Below are 21747 nucleotides of genomic sequence, written 5' to 3'. Positions count from 1 at the left end.
AGACACCCATGTTAATACCCTGCTATTTGCTGATGATCAGGTGGTCTTCACTGACAACTAAGATGACTTGCAGAGAGCAATGTACAACCTTCAGAAAATAGCAGATAAATACGGAATGAGAATCTAGTCGATAAAAACAAAGGTGATGGCCTTTGAGGGGAAAGAGCCAATATGCAGTAAAATTGTTGTAAATGGACTGCCAGTGGAACAAGTCAGAAGCTTTAAATATCTTGGTTGCGAGCTATCTTATGAAGGAGAGGTAGACTCACAACTTGAGATCAACAAATTCCTGAGAGTAATAGTCCAGTCGGTAAAGCACTTTATGAGGGCAAACCCAAACAAAACTGCTAACAAAGATTTTTTTGCTTTAAAATGTCCAGGAGGGTGTCCTAAACAACATATCTCGACCCGTCCCCGATCCACGTGGAGCTTTCCCCCCACAGTGGATTTTAGCCCCCCAAAACACGTTATTCGCCATTTACTCCCCTGCATTGCATTTTAGCGAAAAATATGTAGTTAGATAAAAGAATCTACGTCAAATTTCCGATCTAATGATGTATCAACTTTCCTGGTACGCTCAAGGGGGGTGGAACTATAGCCATTTAAAAAGGGGGGTTTCCTGAAAAATACATAATGGCTATAGGCGCCTAAGAGGGGTGAAATGGTCTCCGAAAGCGTTCGAGTTGATATTAGCATGTAAGGTGAGTACCGTAGAGAAACTTCCGCATGAAAAATTTCAGATCCACACCCCCTCCCCTTTTGGGAGAGCCCCCCTTTTCTGAAATTTCAATAACACTTTTCTCAGCCCCATGTTGACCGATTTTGAAAATTTTTCAGTATGTTATGTATATCCTTAGTACGTATCCCCACAAAAATTTTCAACCCCCTCCCCTCATATTTACCCCTCAAAATGGTGTAAAAATGTGTCTTAAGGAGGGTTGGGGTGAAATGGGAATTTTGGGGAAAATAACCAAGTATCAATGAGCAGGGTGTCCTTTTCTCATGATTCGATACCTACCACTGAGCACGAATATGACATCAGATTTTTGTTACCCTCATCTAGCTCTCTCCAGAGCACTTAGTTCCTTCAATTTTCACTATTGTTGAAAAGCATAAAAAAATTAAAAAACGGTATTTTGAGGGGTAAATATGAGGGGAGGGGGTTGAAAATTTTTGTGGGGATACGTACTAAGGATATACATAATATACTGAAAAATTTTCAAAATCGGTCAACATGGGGCTGAGAAAAGTGTTATTGAAATTTCAGAAAAGGGGGGCTCTCCCAAAAGGGGAGGGGGTGTGGATCTGAAATTTTTCATGCGGAAGTTTCTCTACGGTACTCACCTTACATGCTAATATCAACTCGAACGCTTTCGGAGACCATTTCACCCCTCTTAGGCGCCTATAGCCATTATGTATTTTTCAGGAAACCCCCCTTTTTAAATGGCTATAGTTCCACCCCCCTTGAGCGTACCAGGAAAGTTGATACATCATTAGATCGGAAATTTGACGTAGATTCTTTTATCTAACCACATATTTTTCGCTAAAATGCAATGCGGGGGAGTAAATGTCGAAAAACGTGTTTTGGGGGGCTAAAATCCACTGTGGGGGGGGGGGAAAGCTCCACGTGGATCGGGGACGGGTCGAGATATGTTGTTTAGGACACCCTCCTAGAGATCTTAAAGCAAAAAAACCTTTGTTAGCAATTTTGTTTGGGTCCAACTCCTTACCGACTGGACTATAAGTGGGGTGATAAGCCTAGCCATCCCACCAAGAAAAGTCAGAGCTGAAACACAAATAAGAATCTACAATATGCTGGTAATAAGACCAATGCTGCTGTGTGGAAGCAAAACATGGATGATGAGAAAGGATACAAGAAGCAGAGTAACCACAGCAGAAATGAGATTCATGCGAGCCATTGCAGGATATACAAGACATGATAGGAAAAGGAATGACGACATTCTGAAGGAGCTAGGAGCAGAGCCGATCATCAGACAGGTGAAGAAAAAGTACAGAAAGAAATGGCGAAGACAAGTCGATCGAATGCCTGATGAACAGTCCCTTCGAAAAGTCAAAGAATACACTCCAACTGGCAGGAGGAGCAGAGGAAGACCAAGGAAAAAACTAAAAACTTGACACATCGGCGAGCAATTCTTCTACAATTTCCCAGATAGGCTGAACAACTCACCAGGTCAAAGTTCAATGATGATGAAAGCATGAAAAAAAGTTTTGATTGGTGAAGTTGACCCATTTGACCACTTTTTTTTTTTTTACTTATCCGTTAAAAAAGTTGAAAAATCCCTTCCACTCAATGAAATAAACTCATCACAAAATATTCATCGTCTTCCAAACCAGACAACGGATGCTAAAAGATAACGTGTGATTAATTGACCTAATTTTTTAAATAGGTACCTATGTAGGGCGATGGATCAATGAATAAAATTAAAATCATGAAAAAATTTATATAATTATTTTAAAATTATATTACTTATTGATTTAATCGGTTTCAAAAAACACACCCTACACCTGCCGAATACAGGGTGGCCCTAAAGTCTCAGAGTTTATTTTGAGCCACCCTGTATATTAATCTAATCACTTCGCTTTAAAACGCTTCGTGAAATGATTTTTTCATTTCTGCGGACTTTTATTCTTATATTTGATCGTAGTCTGCTTTTCGATGACATCTTGCTCGACTTCATTACGTACCATCAGCATCCAATCGATGTGATCATTCACATCAGTAAACATAACGATAGGATCTTTTGGTAATATTTTCACACTTACAAGCCCTCGAATAAAGTAGTGATTGTTTTCTTTGAACACTAAACCACCTCCGCTATCTCCTTGAAGCAGAGTAGGACCTAAAATTGCATATTACGTATTACTTTGCGATTCACTTGAAACAAAGGGGAGTGGTTATTTCATAAACGTGCGGCAGGTTACTCACTTTGCTTACTTCCGGCGCAAAATTTATCGCGTGTTAAAATCGCTTTTCCGTCATTACTGATGAATTTCGCACAATTTATGCGACTGATGAAAGGTACATTCGCAGACTTTAGTGTTTTGCTGAAGTTACCTTTTGAAATCGCATCCAATCCCCAACCTGAAACCTAAATACATACGAAATTGAAATTACGTATTTTAATGAATAGAAATAAACTTCAAAGGGATTAAGGTGGGTATATGTGGGTATACTTTTCCTGGAGTGCCCTCGGTTGGTGGGATATTTTTTGTACCAGACCAGTCAACACATACTGGCATCACTGTCGCACCCATTGTAATTTTCTCACTGAGGATTAATAAAGCTATGTCAGATGCATAATGACTGTGGATTCCCTCGTAACCTTTTTCGTCGAAACGGATTTCTTTGACCTGAAAAAATTCACGAGAATGAAATTAGTGAAATTTTGAAGCGAAGTAAAGCGAATAACATTTTTATAGAGGGGATGAAAAAGTTATTTAAAATTTATAATACTTTGCAAAGATAATAAACCCACTTTATATGTTCTTTGAGCTGCGTTGTCTTTTGTAGCATAGTCTCTTGACACTTTACTGACGACAACTTCGTAATTGTTTGCATCTCCTGGAGCATTTTTTTCACCGTCGTAAACGCAGAGAGCACCTAAAATTATTGGACATTTTTCGTTAATGATGGCGCAATTTTTCACAAGTGTGAGCTATTTTTGACCCCCCAAGAAAAATTATTGTTCGGAAAAATAAATGATTCCTCTTCAAAACAAATCTTTCCAGAAAAATAACTCATTTTGTTAACCATAAAAAAATTGTAAAAATATGTAAACATGGTTTAAATTTTACGAATGAGAAGTCCTTGATTTTTTGAAAAAAATCTTTTTATAATTTGGTAACTTACCTGTCACGACTACATGAGGGGAAATGATAGTACCGCTGCAAATTAAAACTTTTTTTTCATTATAAATGGCCACGTGCCAAGGAGAATCCCCAATTTTTTCTTCCACGCCTCCAGCAATTAGTAGTTGAGCATTGGTGAATGGTCTTCCGCAGTCTGTGGCGTGAAAATTAAAATTATTTGTATGTAAAACCGGTTTGTACTACTATGAGAAAAATAGCAAACAAAACATTTGAAAGTACATATAAGCAATTTGAAGATAGACGTACCAGGAACACAAGAAAATAAAGCTTTATCCCATTTTCCATCCTCTTTGCAGTTTATTTCTTCGTAAGTAGGAGTCGAATCTGTATAAGTGTGCAGTGGTTGACAAGTTGGTCGAACTTTCGTCCCGGGAAGTAAATTTTCATCGCATTTGATCGACGCACCTCGATAGTAGCATTTGAGATCGACGTTGACTGGGTTTAATTTTTCACATATTTTCTGGCTGTGGAAATAGAATATCTGGAATTATGCGTGGATTACGATAAAATAGGGTATGTATGTAATCACGTAGGTGAAATAAAATTAGCAATATCTCAATATTTGAAAGCTTGACATTTACATTGTGCAAGTAAACATACTCGTACTTAGGTAGTTACCTTGAAGGGGAAGATGTGGGTTGGCCATTGACTGTAAAAATAATGAAAGAATACATAGTTTAATTGATTTGAAAAATTCTATGTATTAGAATTTTTTGGAGATCAAAATCATGTTTACAATTATGCTACGCCTCGAAAATAATTATGAAAAAGTATGCGTAGATAGGTGTCATTATCGTCTCAATGATTACCAAATATTCCAAAATTAAAAATATCAAACTTACCGTTTTCGTAAAAACTATGGAAAAATAGAAAAAAAATTAAATGTAATATTTTCCAAATCATTTTCATTATATTTAAAAAATTATTACTCGTATGTTCAGTTCAAGTGCACCTACTGCAGTCTCACTCTTAGATACAAGAAACATCTTATGGAAAATTCGTATTACGAGTACCTACTTAGAGTTAGTCTATAAATTTATTTTACGCCTGATGTATAATTTACCCCACCCCTTTTTTCGAATAGAAGGGGAGATCTAAGGGTGGGGAGATGTACCTTGCTTGACTAGTCGTAAATCCACTTACTTAATTTTATCGTGGAAAAAAAATTCAAATTGCTGCCTTTTTTTAGAATTTTTCGAACAGTGGATTGGAAGAGAATGATACTCTATGTGTCTTTCTCCGTATCTGTTTAAGGCTATAACCCTTCCTCCTGGTGAAAGAAATGAATGTTGAAAAAGTATTGATGTATTTTCCTCGGTTGAAACGTAGGTAGGTACATTACATACCTATTACATTAAAGTGAAAAGATGAGATTTTACTTCGTTGAAATCGCTTGATGAGTTTTCAACGAAGTACCTACTATGTAAATATAAAATCTCGGAATTTGACCCAAAATATTCCAATTCTGAAAGTTAAAACGCCTTTTTAAGGGGTAACCAAAGGAGGGGGATTCTAATAAAATAGGTTCAAAATTTCGAATATAGTGGGAGCCTAATTAAGCTTTTTCAACCTAGATAATTGAATTCTTATATATATATACACCTCAGAACGTTATATGTTACCTCAAAACGTTATGTTTTGCGCAAATCGCAGGTTTCTAAATCTCCAGGGGTTCCCAAAATATCGAAATTACGAAAAATTGAAAAATTCGCTAAATAAGTTTTTAAAAATAATTCTCAGTGGTTCCTAAAATTATTTTTTTATTCATAACTTTAGGAACTCCTTCCACTTTATTTGCTCAAAAATTACTCAAATTGCGCAAAAATTGCTTAAATTGCGCAAAAATTGCTTAAATTGTTCAAAAATTCTTCAATTGTGCAAAATAAGTGTGTACTCAGTTGTGCAAAATTGCTTATATTTGAAAAAGTTGTTCAAATTGTGCAAAATCACTCGAGTTTTTAAAAATTTGCTGCTCAAATTTTACACTATAAATGATTATAAAATTGCTTAAAATGTCTAAAAATTACTTGCATTGCTCAAAAATTCTTCAATTGTGCACAATAAGTATCTACTCAAATTGTGCAAAATTGCTAAAATTGTGCAAACTAACTCGACAAAAATTGCTCAAATTTTACACTGAATTATTTTAAGATTTCTTAAATTGTGTAAAATTACTTAAATTGATCAAAATGCCTTCAATTGTGCAAAATTTTTCAAATTGTTCAAAATTGCTCAAATCTGGAAAAAAATACTTAGATTGTTCCAAAATCAGTCAAATTAAGTATACAAAAATTACTTACTTGAATTGTTCAAAAATTCTTCAATTGTGCAAAATTTCTCAAATTTTCTCAAATCTGATGAAAATTTCTGAAATTGTGCAAAAAGTATCATCCTACGACTCAAAGGATCGATTTTCCATTTTTTTTTTTTTTTTTAAATGATTTTAATTTGGATCTTAATGTCATAATTTCTTATGCTCATATTGTGATTTTTCCAACTCCTCCAATTCATTACCGTCTCAAAGGAGTTATTAAAGAGAGGGTGGCTTCTTTTTCAATGAGCCAAATCAGTATTGAAAATGTGACTCGTGTTAGGAGAAAACTTTAAAAAATCAAGTTGAAAAAATTCACACGGATAAAAAATGCTGCATTTTCAAACAGAAAATCGAGATTGGTAATTTATAATTTTGACTGGTTTTTTGAAAGAAAAAAATCTTAATTTTATAATTTTTGCAAGAGTTGAATAGAGGTAAGTAGGTAATCATTTACGGCGACGAAGACCAAGATGGAAGATGGATATTGTTGGCCTGGTTATTTTTGCGCTCATACGTCTTTTTTCAAGTGGGTATCAAAAGGATTTATTTTATCTAAAATATTGAAAATTGTTTACTTTTTAGAAGCACGAAAGATTCAGAAAAAAAATTAAATTGCCTGAGCTGTAGGCGGTAGAAAATTGCTGGCATTTGTTTTGAATAAAAAAATATTAAATTTTTCAAAATTTACAAAATTACAATTTGTTTTGTTGAAATAAGTACTAGAAAAATACTTTTTTGATATTTTTGGTAGTCTTAATGAATGAAAGATGATAATTTCCTTGGAATGAGTAAGAATGTATACCTACTGTGTAATTAGAATTGAAGTATTTTCAACTATGTATTTTTGCTCGAAAAGACGAAAACGTAGAGCACCTTCGAATAAATCAAAAAGTACACAAATTCCTCACAAAACGACTGAAAAATCACACCTTTTTAATAATTTTTTTTTTTTAACACAAACAATAAAAAAAAATTAACTAATTTATTTCGGTTTGGTTTTGAAATCGACCGTAGTTTGTTTTATAATTACATCGTTCTCGACCTCGTTTCGCACTGAAAGCATCCAATCGACATGTTTGTTCAGATCAGTAAACAAAGCTGTCCAGGATCCGTGTATTTTCAAAGCTAAGATACCTCGAATAAAATAATGATTTTTTTCTAAGAACATTAAACCTCCTCCGCTGTCTCCTGGTTGTACAGATGCGCCTGGAAATAAACAAATTCATTAGATACACTCATGTTGCCTACTCCATAGGTTTAGGTAGGTATAGAGAAATTTAAGAAGAAAATTTTATTTAAATTCTATAAAAGCTACCTTCCCAAAAAATAATGCATAGGTATCTCGTTACATACCTTTTTCACTACCGGCGCAAAATCTATCTGAAGTTAGGAAGTGTTTGACACTGGATGGTAATAATTTCAAACACTTTTCGTAGCTAATGAAAGGTAAACTCGCTGTGTGTAAAATTTCACTCCACGTGTCATTTGCATTTTTTCCCCATCCTACAAACTTCATATGTACATAAAAATAGGTATAGTAATAATTAATCATTCGTTTTGAATTTCAAGTATGTACTCGGTATTAGATGGATGAATAAAAATATGCTTACTTTTCCCTGAGTGCCCTCCATTGGGGGAATTTTTTTAGTACCGGACCAGTCGACACAAGCAGGCATCACTGTAGGCCCCATTACGAGTTCTTCGCTTAAGATCAGCAAAGCTATATTATTTTCGTAGTTGTTTTGATTCCCAACGAAACCATTTTTGCTGTAACGGATTTCTTTCACCTGCAATTCAGAACATTTATTTGTACTTTCGAAAAAATTTGAAGTTCGAGGCAATAGCACTTTTTTCCATAGTCATATCAGGATCCTTAACCTACCTTGTAATTCTTTTGAATTCCATTATCCTTCGTTGTGTAATTTCTGGTCACTTTGCTGACGATAATTTCATAATGTTTGGGATCAGATTTCGTTGCATTATTTTCGTTATAGAAGCAATGAGCGGCTGTAATTTGTAGAAATATTAAAATTAGTGCCAATTTTTTAATTTAAAAATAATAAATAAATACAAAATAAACAATGCAATAAATTTTCTTATGCTCCAGTTTTGATCGTCAACATTTTCCAAGAATTAAAAAAAAAAAAAAAAGGGAAAATTGCGAAAAAATTGAAATTAATTTTTAAAAAAAGTAAAAAAGAATGCGAATTAATTCTATTAGACATCGAGGAAATGAAATGCACTTATAAAATAATTTCAATGAAGAAATCAGTAATACCAACCTGTCGCCACTAAATGCGGAGATATAATCGTACCGCCGCAAATCAAGACATTCTTTTCATTATAAATTGCCACATGCCAAGGCGAATCGCCATATTCTTCCGGTTCTCCAAAAGCAATCAACGGTTCAGCATTTGAAAATGGGGTTCCACAATCTATTGAAACAATATTAAATCAATCGCAAAATTAAATTGATCGCAGCTTCGATGAGATTTTATTTTTCTCGATAATAAATCAAGTGCAATGTAGAGCTTACCCGGTCTGCATGAAAATAATGCATGGTCCCACTTTCCATCCTGTTTGCAAGTTATTTCTTCGTAAGTTGGGGCTGCACCTTCGTGAGTATGTAGAGGTTTACAAGTGGGTCGAACTTTTGTGCCAGGGAGGAGATTTCCGTCACATTCGATCTCAGAACCTCGATAAGTACATCTCAGATCCACGCTTATGGGATTCAACTTGTCACATTTTTCTGAAATCATGAAAGTTTGCAGTTTAGGTATTCCCTTTACGTATGAAATCCGATAACATTTTTACCAACTTTTTCATGTAGGTAATTTTATGGAATTTTATGACATGTTATAAACTTTTTTTCGATTGGAAATGCCAATTTTACTCACCTTAAGCATTTAAACAATTTGGTTAATATCTACTTGGGCCAATTTTTTCAGTTCAGTTCAGAATTCATTTCAGGTTCTAATGAAAGATGTTTGAGGGTTCAAATGAAAATTTTAAAAAAGATATTGAAAAATGATCGTTTTTTCATTGTGTCTATGCTTGCTAATTTTGAAAAAGTCACTCCATGTAAGTACAATTTTTTATGCTTGGATGAACGGGTGAATAGAAGATTCTAAGACTGGACGAAAGAAAAGAATGAGTGGAGGAATGAATGGAAGAATGAGTTCAGGTTCAGTTTCAGGTTCAGCATAGATGAATGGATGAATGGATGGATGAATGGAAGAATGGTTGAAATAAGGGTAGAGGCACCAAATATGGACCACTTTTTTTGGAGGATTACCACTTGAAAACTATAGGGGGTAGAAACCCCCACAAAGGCTTAAAATGAAGTTCCATCCTTCCACTAAAACTGTACAAGACTTCAGGGGTGAAGGTCAACTTTAAGTATGTTTTTTTTTATTGTTGAGTGAGGAGTGTCAAAATGACCGTTCAAAATTTTGAACGCCTAATATGGACCACCTATAAAATTTGAAAATAAACATACTTTTGCATTTTTCAAAACGTCATATTTATTTGTAGAAATGAACCAAAAAAAGTATTCTAAGCAGTGCAGGATAATTTTGAATATTTTTTTAAATTGTTGAATGGCGAGTGTCAAAATGACAGTTCAAAATTGTGGACGTCTAATATGGACCACCTAAAGAATTTCAAAATAGACAGTTTTACTTTTCAAAACATTATATTTATTTGTAGAAATGAGCAAAAAAAGTATTTCAAGCATTCCCCTTTTCAGCAGCTGCAAGAAATGATGAAAATGAGTAAAAAATTCAGTATCACAGATGATCCATATTAGCACAACCCATTAAAAAAAACTTTGCACTAAAAATTTCTGTACATCTAAAGCCCGGAACAATGTTGTTAGTGATGTAGTTATAACAGCTATCGCATCACTTGAAAGCGATACCTGTTAGTAATTGGTATCACCAAATGAAACCCAAACCTGTTAGTTGTTACAATCACTTTTTATAAAACAATTATCTTAGTATCGCTTTCACATCCCTCAGCATCACCAACAAAATCCTTATCTGTTGTATGAATGCATGAATGGTTGCACAAACTTTCCAATAAGTTCGGCTTACCTCCCTTCCCTACTGACCTATGACAGGTACACTGACATTCTAATAGTACACAGCATAATTATGAGCACAGTGTGTGTGAGTCAGTATCCAAAAGTGTTAGCGATAGGGATAGCGATACCAAAAGTGATACTAACAACATCGCTTCAGATAAAACTTGTTGGAAAGTGATGTGAATAATTTGCTGATAAGAAAAACCTGTTACTAACAGTATCGTTAACAACTTCAAAGTTATGTTGTTGTAACAACTAACGACATCAGTGCTCGGACAGCAGATAGAACATGTGGTCTACCGAAATATCCCATTTTAGCGCCCCTGATTTTGGGCTCCTCAATTAATCAGCCAAATTTTTTCTCCCATTTTTTAAAGTGCAGGACACTTAGCATAAAAATTCATTCAGAAATTTTTTAAGCAGCCCAGTTTTTACCTCATTGGCCCAAATACGTCGCCCATTGAGATTTTCTCGGTAACTCGGTGGGTGGGTCTGGGCCCGAACGCCATTGTTCCAGGCTTTTAGTACATACATACCCTCATTAAAAAAAAAAAAACTGATCACTCCAGCAGAAACTACGTCCTTTTTTGATACTTGTACTTTAATTATAAACGTCAATAACATTTAGAAAATTACACCACATATAGGTACCATCTACCTATAGGTTTAATAAAAGTTGAAAAACACACTAAAAAAAATTTTCAGTGTCTCAAAACAGTTTTTTGTAAATTTCTCAGCAAGTTTTGACTTGACAGTTGTAATTTTTGTCTCATTCGTTTTTTTGGTTAAAAATATATCGGATAACATTTTTTCGTGACAGATTGCACTATAATTACTGATGAGAACGGGCACTGGTTCATATTGCGGACTGGTCCATACTTGGTGCCCTTTGCCCTTGCCATTAATAAATGAAAGAATGAATGGAAGAATTAATGGAAGAAAAAAAATATGAGAAGACAAAACAAAAACAAAAATAAAAACAAAAAGACAAAAAGATGAAAACAAAAAGACAAAAAAGACTGAAAGATGAAAAGACTGAAAGACGAAAAGATGAAAAGACAAAAAGATGGAAAGATGGAAAGACTGAATGAATAAATTGATTAATAAAAAAATGAAATTTCAGTATTCAGTCCAGTAGTCAGTTCAGTGTTCTGTTCAGTATTCTGTCCAGTTCAGCATTCATTTCAGGTTCCAATGAAAGATGTTTGAGGGTTCAAATAACAATTTTAAACAGTTATTGAAAAAATGATGTTTCTTCATTGTGTCTATACTTGCAAATTTTGAAAAAATCACTCCATGTACGAGGTACAATTTTTTATGCTTGGATGAATGGAAAAATGGAAGAATGGATGAAAAATTGAATGAAAGAGTATGAAAGAATGAATGGAAGAAAGAAAGAACAGGCGGTAAGACAAAAAGACTAAAAGATTAAAAGGATTTCCCGATACTTTCAAACAAGTTTATTGAACTATTGTTACAAAGTTTTCAGCAATAATCTACTAATTTTTTCAAAGGTGTCTATCGAGTTTGTTGAATGATTTTTGCTTTGAATTTTCGCTCAATTTTGATGGTTTTCATGTTAATTTTGCCAGTTTTCCCATAAATTTCAAGAAAATTCAATGATTACCCGAGTAATTAATTTGCAAAATTTTCATATTTTTTAAATTTCTTTCGGGTTTTAACAATTTTTTGGCCATTTTTTAAAATAAATTTTCAAAAAGTGGCTGTTTTAGCAAATTTTTAAGCTCGAGGAAATTTTTGCATTTTGCACTAAATTTTTATAATATTTATAAATTGTTTCTCAATTATTTCGAATCACTTTTATGCATTATTTCTTTTTAATCTTCTGCTTATGTTTTAAAAAAATTGTGTTTTTCAACAAATTTTTCATGAAGTTTTTTTTAAAGCTTTTGCACTTCTTTGTCACCAAATGTTTTGATAGGCCTATTTCATTCAATTTTTTGATATTTTCGATGATTTTTATGATTTTTTTTTTGAGGATCTTTATGTAGATTTAAAACAACATATAGTATGTTTGCAAGTGGCAGCATTTCAAGAAGTTTTGATTAAATAGGCATTGACCTTTCACTAGCCTATTTTAAATTCGTGCATGTTTTTCATAATTTCGTTAATTCTTTTTTTTATTGTAGGTACCTATGTTTGAACATTTTTTCATTATCATTACCTATTTTGTTCGCTTTTAAAATAAATTTTTGAAGGCTTCGCCATTTTTTCACAAACTTTTAACATCGTACTTTTGTTATTCATGATTTTCAAGTAATTTTTGGTCAATTCTGTTGTTTTTTTTAAAAAAAAAAAAAGATATTAAGCAGTTTTTTTAAGCTTAATTAAATTGAGTCTGTACTTACTGATGCAATTGTCGATGGGTGGTTGCCATTCGTTATCGATACAAACAGACTGGAATTTTTTCCCATCTTCACGCTCGTATCCTGGTTTACATTCGAATGCGGCTGTAGTGTACTGAGGCACCGCGATATCTCCATTTTTATGACATACTTTTCCAGCTTCTGCTTTGCATTTATATGATACAGTTTTATCTATGAATGTTGCAGGTACAGCACATTTCTGACTGTGGGAATATAAAGTCTCGGATCATACGAAGAATTCAAAAAGTAAGTATACGAACCAGCAAGTATTTTGCTTGTTTTGTATTCTTGGACAACAATTTACTGCTTTATTTGTAAGGTTTTGAAATTATTATTACTTGACACATACTTTGAAGGGGATGATGTTGATGTTGGTTGTCCATAAACTGTACCTAAAGCATGCAAAATGTATTTTTGTTAGACAGGTGAAGTACATATAAAATTTGGTTTTATTTTTGGTTTGCAAAATATTTGTATGGGAATTTCAATTTTTGACGAGCAAAATCTCTATTTACGTATGCTACATAGGTATATGTTTTGATTCCAAATAAGTTGTGAAAATATTCTTAACCTAAAACTACATATAACTAGGTACATTTTTGATAAAGGCATTCCATAAAAAATAGTCGTTGAAACGATTAAAAAAGCTGTAAATATCAACTCACCATACAAATTATTCAATCCACAATGGAATAAAAATAAATAAACGAACTTGACTAGTGACAACATTACTTTTTACCGGTGTTAAAACAATAAAATTATAAAAACACGTGTTAACGCCAAATTACTTCTCTTAACGAATTAATCGGGTATTTAACAACATCATGTGTGTAAAATACCCATACATTAGAAGATGTTTGTTTTAAGAAATTAGCCACACATACTGATACGGTCCAATGGAATTGATTTGCATTATTGTTATTACCTATCTAGCTAATGATAACTTGTTTTTCAACTTCTAAAATCAGGTACGTCACGAAAAAAAAGTGTACGTACGTCATTGCATTTAAATTATGTTCTCCAGGATGAGAAATCACGACTCCGACGAGTCTTCGTCATCGACTGTTATTATGAAGTGATGTTATGGTCGATGGAAATGGAACGTTTTCCGAACAGTTTCATCATTTTTTCTCAAATAGGTACTTGTCCGATTTTTATTAAAGACTAATTGAAAATACACAGAATAGATATCTACATGTTAATGGCAAGTAGGTAGTTAAGTTCGTACATTTAATTTATCATACAAGTACATGTTTCACGACAGATACATGCATAGGTACTTCAACCTTGAATATTTCACCCGAGTCTGTTTGAACGTGAGATATCTAACGATGCTACTCGTACGTTGAGCTTCTACCATTGAATTATTCACTTCATCATAAAACATATTGTATTTTTTTTCAAGTGTTTTCCATTTTTCATCATTTCCATGATTTTTTGTGAAATTTTATTGATTCGTTTTCTGCCTAAATTTTTGTACTTAATTTCAACGAAACATTTTTTCTTGAATTTTCGTGATTTTTATAAAATTGTCTCCTTAGAAGTCCTCTCTCTTTGACAGTATTTTTGAGTTTTTTTAGAATTTGTTTTGCACTTTAAGACTTGATGGATTTATTTCGAATTTTTTTGAGGTCTTTCTGGATTTTTTTTGCATTTTTTTCTTTCCACTTCTCATAGATTCTATTTTCCGATTTTTCGACGATTTTCCACGAATTTTCATGAACTTTTTGTGATTAAATTTTTGTGAAGTTTATGCAATTTTATCGTGAATTTTCGTGCGTTTTTATTTTCACTTTTTATGACGTTTTTTCTTAAATTTTAGTGAAATACCTACTCGTGATTTTTTTCAACTTCTTAAATTTTAACAGAATTTCTCTAGTTTTTGGAGATATTTTTTTATTTTAAATTTCACATTTGAGTTTTATTCTTAGGGACTTGAGATTTTGATTATAAAAGAAGATCACAGGGAGGTTTTTCAATATTATTCTTTGACTTAATCTTTTTTTTCTCCAGATCACGATCTTTCCTTTGCTTCCTGTTTTGGTCACTTTCTTTCAATTTTAGATAATAATTTTGTTGCATTTTTTCTATTTTTTATTTTTATTTTTTGTTCAATGTGGGTCAATTTTTACCAAGTTTTGATGTATTTTTTTGTGTATTTGAACATTTTTTTTTCTTTTTGAAGCATGGTACATTTTTTCGTATTCGAATTTTTGAAATGATTTTCACAAATCACTGTTTTCCTAAATTTGGATTACAATCTCCCCCCTTTTTTTTACCTTTGATTGAATGTATGGATGAAAATTTATTTAACGACGCTGTGGCAGCATTGACTTCAAAATAAGCTTCCCGTTCTTAAATGATTCTTCTTATTTATGGGGATTGAACTTTTCACAATTATTGTTTATTCTTTCTTAACATTTGAACAATTTTTTTCATCAAATGCTCGTTAATGTCAAAATCTCTGCAATTTCACAATTGGTATTTTTGTATTCAAGTTTTTAAATCTTTTCTCTGTCAGAGCTTTCGCTATAGTTTTATTTGATAGTTTTTATTCGAATTCTGACGACTTTTTCCCATATGTACTTATTTTTTGAAAAAAATGCTATCGAGATTTTTGTTATGTTTTGTTGTTTTTTTGTCAATCTAAATTAAATTGTAATCTTTTGTTCAAATCAAAGTTTTTTGGCCACTTATTTCTTTTTACATTAAAATTTTTTGGGTTACTTTTTCTAGCTTTTTTGGTTACTAAAGTTACATTTTTTGAGAAAAATTTGAGTACAATCGCTGACTTTTTTTTTCTGTATTATAATTTAAAATCGCTCACAATACTGCCTCCCATCCCCACTCAAAAAACCAACAGCATAATTCCATCAATTTCGACGTTCATTTTTTGATCCTGTAGTAAGGAACTATGCAACTTATACTGAGGTTATGTTGGCATGTTTGCCTAACCTTTATCGCCTATAAACAAAATCCGTTCCAAAAATCGTACAATCGTACAATCTATGATAGAAATCCGAATAAGACTTTATAAAAGCAAAACTTGTAACTGTTGACCTCAATTAGAGGCTGGAATCAATTTGTACCCAGTACAAAACTATTCGGGAATCAATTCATACACAGAAAAAAACGACTCGAGAATCAATTCGACCACTTTTATTTTCAAAAAAAAAATAGCAAACGACAATCAACTCACCTACAGGCGAAAGTTGGATTTTCCCAAGTACATAGCTAATACGAGTAGTACACGAGTATATTACGCAATAAGAGGAGAAAATGAGGTTTTCCGGACGAGTAGAGTAAACAACGTTTGTTGAACAAGCCGAAGCCGAAGGCGAGTGAAATAAAATAAAATTACAAATAAATACCTAAGTTAAATCTAAATGCTTGATAGGAGCAGGTACAAAAAATCTTGTCCAAGATTGGTTGTTCTCATTGTTTGTTTTAATTCGGATGCAATCCTTTATACCTGAGTGATTTTGATGAATTAAGAAGATACTTTAATTCGTGACTGAAAATTAATTAATTTAATCAATACAGATAATTCTGTACATTCATTATTTATTATAGAAACGATGTGGCTGTCTTACTTGAGGAGGTTTCATGAACGCGTCTATTAGCGTTTTCACTCCTGCAATCATCATGTTGAAGAAATCCTGTGCCTAGGTGTAAATAAAAATTAAATACGATAACTGTTATCAAAAAACATTTTCAGAATATTTTATACGAGTACCTATCTACTTACGGAACCTATGGAAATGCGCAATCCTTCACCGTTTACTTCGATGCCATGTACTTGGAGGGTCGTACTAGTATCATTTCCAGAAATTGATTCAGAGTACGTTATTTTTGGACTCTTTTCGTTTAAAATCACTGAAATCAGTCAAATTTGAGGCAATGTAATGGATAACAAAAAAAACATACGATATACTTACACATTATAACCCTCAAAAAAAAAAAATTCTGACTCTGTTAATCAAATCCGTGAAGTGAAATGTTTTGCATGGAAAATAGGCTTATGGACGAGCTCTTGCTAAAAATGCAATTTCCCCAGCACTAGACCCGCTTATTTTTAAGATTGGGGCCCAAAAGGGATCGATTTTTGCATCAGTAAATCATCAGAGGGAAGCGTGGCGAAATCGCATTTTTGGATAGTGTTGGTATCCTATTGTAGATAAAAAGTATGCATCGTCCCCCGCCCCGACGCTTATTTTAGGCTTACTCCCTTTCAAAATTTTGACTTTTCAATAGAAATTCATTAAAATACATACGAGGAATTTACACTTTTGGATGAAATTTTCTGTACGAACCAATGAAGGTACCTATGATAAAATCATATCCAGCAAGTTTCCTGGTTGGCAAAACAGCATTTTTTAGACAGTGCATCTGAATAGGGATATGACCACATATCAGCAGGCTTGTTAACCAGTTTTTAACCATTAACCGTAACCGCAAATTAACTGGTAAATTAACCGAGAAAAAAATTAACCATAACCAAAAACCTTTTTTTTTTTGAAATATCTTTAACCATAACCGTAACCGTAACCGTTTTCTGAGATCAAAATAAACCATAACCATAACCTTAACCGGAAAATGTTTAGAAAGAAACCGGTTACAAAATTTTAAAATTCATTTCTTTTTATCTGAGTTTTTTTTCAATGTGATTTGAAATTTTAATCAAAAAAATGATCAGAAGATAAAATATTACCAGTTTTCCAATTTTTTAAACTTCAAAATTTCGAACTCCGAAAGAATTTTTGGAAATTTTCAAATTTTCAACTGTAATTTTAACCATTAACCGAAATTTTCAGCTCAACTGGAAAAATTACCACCAAAAACTGTAACCTTAACCTTAACCATTAACCGAAAAAAATGGTCATTAATAACCATAACCTGAACCTTAACTGTAACTTTAAAAAATGAATAACCTTAACCATAACCTTTAACCGAAATTTTGAATTTCTTGTTTAATTTTTAACCGTAACCTTAACCGGAAATATTTTTTTTTCGGTTAACAAGCCTGCATATCAGTCAGAATGTATTTTCTGACTGCCAAAACGGCAATATCTGACTGTGGTTCTGAGCGTGGATCTGACTAGTCAGATCCACGCTCAGATCTCCACTCAGTCTTTTCTGACGAGTCAGCGCCATCTTGGAATATCAAAAAAATACTTGTTTCTGATTGGTTGATTGTATGTAGTCAGACTGCAAATCTGACTGTCAAAACGGCAATTTCTGACTGCAGAAATGAGTAAGTAGTCAGATATCACCAGAAATGTGCCAATTGGGTTTGGTTTTTTCAAGCTTCATTTTGGGCTGCAGGAGCACCCTCGCAACCAATTTTGAAGTTGCCAGTTCGGTAAATGTAGATAATTGCTGAGTAATTACAAATTTAGTTCATTAACTAGCCAGAGATCCAGAAAGTTGATGGGATCAAAGTTGTGAAGAGATTCTCCTACCTTTGATCCATGATTGAGAACACTGGCAGATGTGAAGCTGAGATCTGTCACCACTGCCAACACATGAAAACTGCAATGACTCGTTTGAAACTAATATGGAGTGATTAAGCAATAAGCAGGGTACTTAAAATTCAACTGGTCAACACGCTAGTCTTCTCTGTGTTCCTGTATGCATCAGACACTTGAACCATTCACAAAGGGGATCGATGATGGATCAACCAGATGGAAATGTGCCCTATTGACAGGAAATACGCAATCAATCACATAAAAATGAGATCCCGTTTTTTGGTGAGTTTAAGCCCGGCATAATCGTGTAAACAGAGCGTAGAATTGTATTTTTGAAAGACCCCCTGGAGTGTGAGATGGCATAAACACAGTGCGGATCCAGTAAAAAAAACGTGGTCTACTTCAACAAAACTGGTTTGAGGTAGAACAGTGTAACACCGGGGATTTGAAAAAAGGGAGTGGATTAGAAAAGAAACATGGGCATAATAGCTGAAAAGTGAGACTAAAACATGTATTTCTTGTCAATAGGGTGGGGCAGGAGGCAGTTGCTCAGATTTCCTTGGATGGCCAAAAGAACTAACGCCTTGAATTTGAGTGAAATTGGTGTGACCAAACAACTTATCTGAGGTGGTCCTTGGTCTAATACTCAAGTACTTTGGATGGCTCATATGAGTGGATGCCATGGAGGTGATATTTGTGTAAGGCAGGCTGGGTAGAAGGAGCCAGAGCCAGAGGATGATTGTCAATCCTTAGTTTGTTAAAAGGTGGTCGCCTGGTCGGTGCCGATCAATTATATATAGACATCTTCCACCTTATATATCTATGTGTCAAAATTTGTAATTTAGGGTTTCAGGTCTAATCTAGTTTGTTTAGGTATGGCCCCCATTTAATTTTTAAACTTTTAAAATGTTGAGTTTCGGTGTCAAAATGGTCTTCAAAATGGATTACGAGTTCTTAAGAGCCTAGTTTTGGGTACCCATCTTGTATTTTGAAAATTACCCGGAATTTACCTGAAAACTACCAGTAACTTACCTCAAAACTACCTGTTTACCAGAAAATTACCAGTTTTTTATCAGAAAATTACCAGTAATTCACCTAGTAATTTACCAAAAATGTACCAGTAATTTATCTGAAAATTACCAGTAATTTACCTCAAATTTACCCGTAATTTACCTGAAAACTACCAGTAATTCACCTAGTAATTTACAAAAGAACTGGAATTGTAACGCGTGTTTTTTGAGTTTTAATAAAAATACTGAGGCAATACATTACACGCAATTTTATTGATAACACATAGACGTATGACCGAACGTTTCAGCAAAACTTGTTGCCTTCTTCAGCGGTAACACGGTCATACGTCTATGTGTTATCAATAAAATTGTGTGTAATGTATTGCCTCAGTATTTTTACTAGTAATTTACCTGAAAATTACCTACCAGTAATTTACCTGAAAATTACCTGTAATTTACCTGAAAATTACCTGTAATTTACCTGAAAATTACCAGTAATTTACCTGAAAATTACCAGTAATTTACCTGAAAATTACCAGTAATTTACCTGAAAATTACCAGTTATTTACCTGAAAATTACCAGTAATTTACCTGAAAATTACCAGTAATTTACCTGAAAATTACCTGTAATTTACCTGAAAATTAATTTACCTGAAAATTACCTGTAATTTACCTGTAATTTACCTGAAAATTACCTGTAATTTACCTGAAAATTACCTGTAATTTACCTGAAAAATGAAAATTACCAGTAATTTACCTGAAAATTACCAGTTATTTACCTGAAAATTACCAGTAATTTACCTGAAAATTACCAGTAATTTACCTGAAAATTACCTGTAATTTACCTGAAAATTACCAGTAATTTACCTGAAAATTACCAGTAATTTACCTGAAAATTACCAGTAATTTACCTGAAAATTACCTGTAATTTACCTGAAAATTACCTGTAATTTACCTGAAAATTACCAGTAATTTACCTGAAAATTGATATAGGGTAGTTGAGAATTATTGGTATAGAGGAACAGGGTCGAAATCCCTCTATAAGACATTGATACCAAGAATTATTCCCTAAGAGGGGAATAATTCTATGTCCTGACTAGCTCTAATTCGGACATTGGGTAAATCCTAACCTCCACTATTCATCATAAAAGAGATGTACTAAACTAGAAATAAACCATACTCGTAAGGTGTACTGAATATGTCTATTTGAAGTAAATTACAACACAAATAATCATGGATTTGGTAAATTACGCAAATACGTAATTTCCAAGGAAAAAACACATTAAATTAACACAATTATGAAAGATATGGGTGAACATATAAAATAATCATGCAAATTTCTAGGGATCGCGAGATATAACGCATTACATCTCGCTAATGGGCTACATAAAATTACTACTTACTGACACTGCAGGTATTTCCGTCACTCATATCAACATGACCGAATCGATTTATGAAAACTACATTTTGGTCGCGTTATTTAGGGACAGGTTCGTAAGAAAGCAATATTTTTAGAGTTATTTATAAAGAGTTATTCGCATTATTCGCAGTATTCGCGGTATTCGAGTAATTTGGATGAATTATTCCCAGCATCGCGAGTACCAGGAAATAATTCAATGAAAAGAAACCAAAAGTGATTAATTTAGATTATTCACGAAACAGGTTAAGATTTCCACGTTAGAAGTGGGTTAAACGGAAGTGTAAGACACAGGTGAAATGCCTGTGTATTTTCAACTTAATATGTAAATTAGATCGACACATTAACTGGTTGACTTAGCTCCAGAGAGCCCGGGATTCCGATGCTAAGTACAGAGATAGATTTTTGCGATGTACCTGTTAGCTACCTGAGATACATCGCTCCTAAAGCTCCGCCCACTTTACCACACTGTTAGTGTAAGGGTGGTTCCACTAGAGGGATGATCGATCGCGGACAGATCACGCGTTTCTCCTTAAACGGATGATTATCATCATTTCCCCTATTCTGGTGAAACTTAGAAGAATATTCGCGTATTTCTCCTTAAAGGGTTGATTACCTGAATAAACCCTAAGGTAGGAATTACGCGAATAACTGCTAAGCAGTTGGGCCACGCTTGTACCTTACAAAATTACCAGTAATTTACCTGAAAATTACCAGTAATTTACCTGAAAATTACCAGTAATTTACCTAAAAATTACCAGTAATTAACCTGAAAATTACCAGTAATTTACCTAAAAGTTGTCAGCAATTTACCTAAAAGTTGCCAGCAATTTACCTAAAAGTTGCCAGGAAATTACCTAAGAATTACCAGTAATTTACCAAAAAAAAAATACCTGCGGTTGGTTGTTTTTTCACCACAAAATATGTATCAGTTTTTCACCAATCAATAATTATTCTACTTCTGTAAAAATCTGGCCTTTGATGCCCATATTGTTTGTTTTTGAAAAACTTCAGTTCATTGTTTGGAGCTCATTTTGAGATTCAAGGTCAAATGGTCTTCTTAGCTCTTAAAAACCCAAGTTTGGATATCCAGATTGCATTTTTTGAAAATTTTCAGTTTCGTGCCTTCCTTTTTGGAGCGTTTTTGTGTTTTGGTGTCAAACTGGCCTTCGAAAT

The 21747-nt window shown here is 33.4% G+C and overlaps 2 protein-coding genes and 2 long non-coding RNA genes across 4 annotated transcripts in view; 1 reads left to right on the top strand and 3 right to left on the bottom strand.

The window, feature by feature from the left end:
- Nucleotides 1-2448: 2448 nt before the first annotated feature.
- Nucleotides 2449-4903, bottom strand: LOC135838587 (coagulation factor IX-like). The gene is made up of 8 exons (XM_065354274.1): nt 4734-4903; nt 4510-4540; nt 4138-4355; nt 3872-4024; nt 3498-3622; nt 3196-3372; nt 2948-3110; nt 2449-2861 (listed from the first exon to the last, which is right to left on the bottom strand). Exons 1-8 carry the CDS (start codon nt 4798-4800, stop codon nt 2629-2631), a joined length of 1167 nt encoding a protein of 388 aa, XP_065210346.1. The 5' UTR covers nt 4801-4903; the 3' UTR covers nt 2449-2628.
- Nucleotides 4904-7121: 2218 nt separating this feature from the next.
- LOC135838586 (modular serine protease-like) lies at nt 7122-13592 on the bottom strand. The gene is made up of 9 exons (XM_065354273.1): nt 13342-13592; nt 13026-13068; nt 12659-12879; nt 8742-8954; nt 8488-8640; nt 8088-8212; nt 7816-7992; nt 7559-7715; nt 7122-7411 (listed from the first exon to the last, which is right to left on the bottom strand). The coding sequence occupies exons 1-9, from the start codon at nt 13403-13405 to the stop codon at nt 7188-7190; spliced, it is 1377 nt and encodes a 458-aa protein (XP_065210345.1). The 5' UTR covers nt 13406-13592; the 3' UTR covers nt 7122-7187.
- The window catches only part of LOC135838599 (uncharacterized), a 28368-nt gene continuing 19482 nt past the window's right edge, over nt 12862-21747 (top strand). Inside the window, exon 1 of the long non-coding RNA XR_010557438.1 lies at nt 12862-12922. This is a non-coding gene — a long non-coding RNA (uncharacterized LOC135838599). The remainder of the gene's footprint in view (nt 12923-21747) is intronic.
- On the bottom strand, nt 15894-16609 carry LOC135841693 (uncharacterized). The gene is made up of 3 exons (XR_010557978.1): nt 16425-16609; nt 16270-16341; nt 15894-16190 (listed from the first exon to the last, which is right to left on the bottom strand). It is a non-coding gene; the product is annotated as an uncharacterized LOC135841693 (long non-coding RNA).

This window comes from Planococcus citri, chromosome 3 (genome assembly GCF_950023065.1).
Source record: "Planococcus citri chromosome 3, ihPlaCitr1.1, whole genome shotgun sequence".
In the NCBI taxonomy this organism is placed as follows: Eukaryota; Metazoa; Arthropoda; class Insecta; order Hemiptera; family Pseudococcidae; genus Planococcus; species Planococcus citri.
This window is presented reverse-complemented; position numbering and strand designations above follow the sequence as displayed.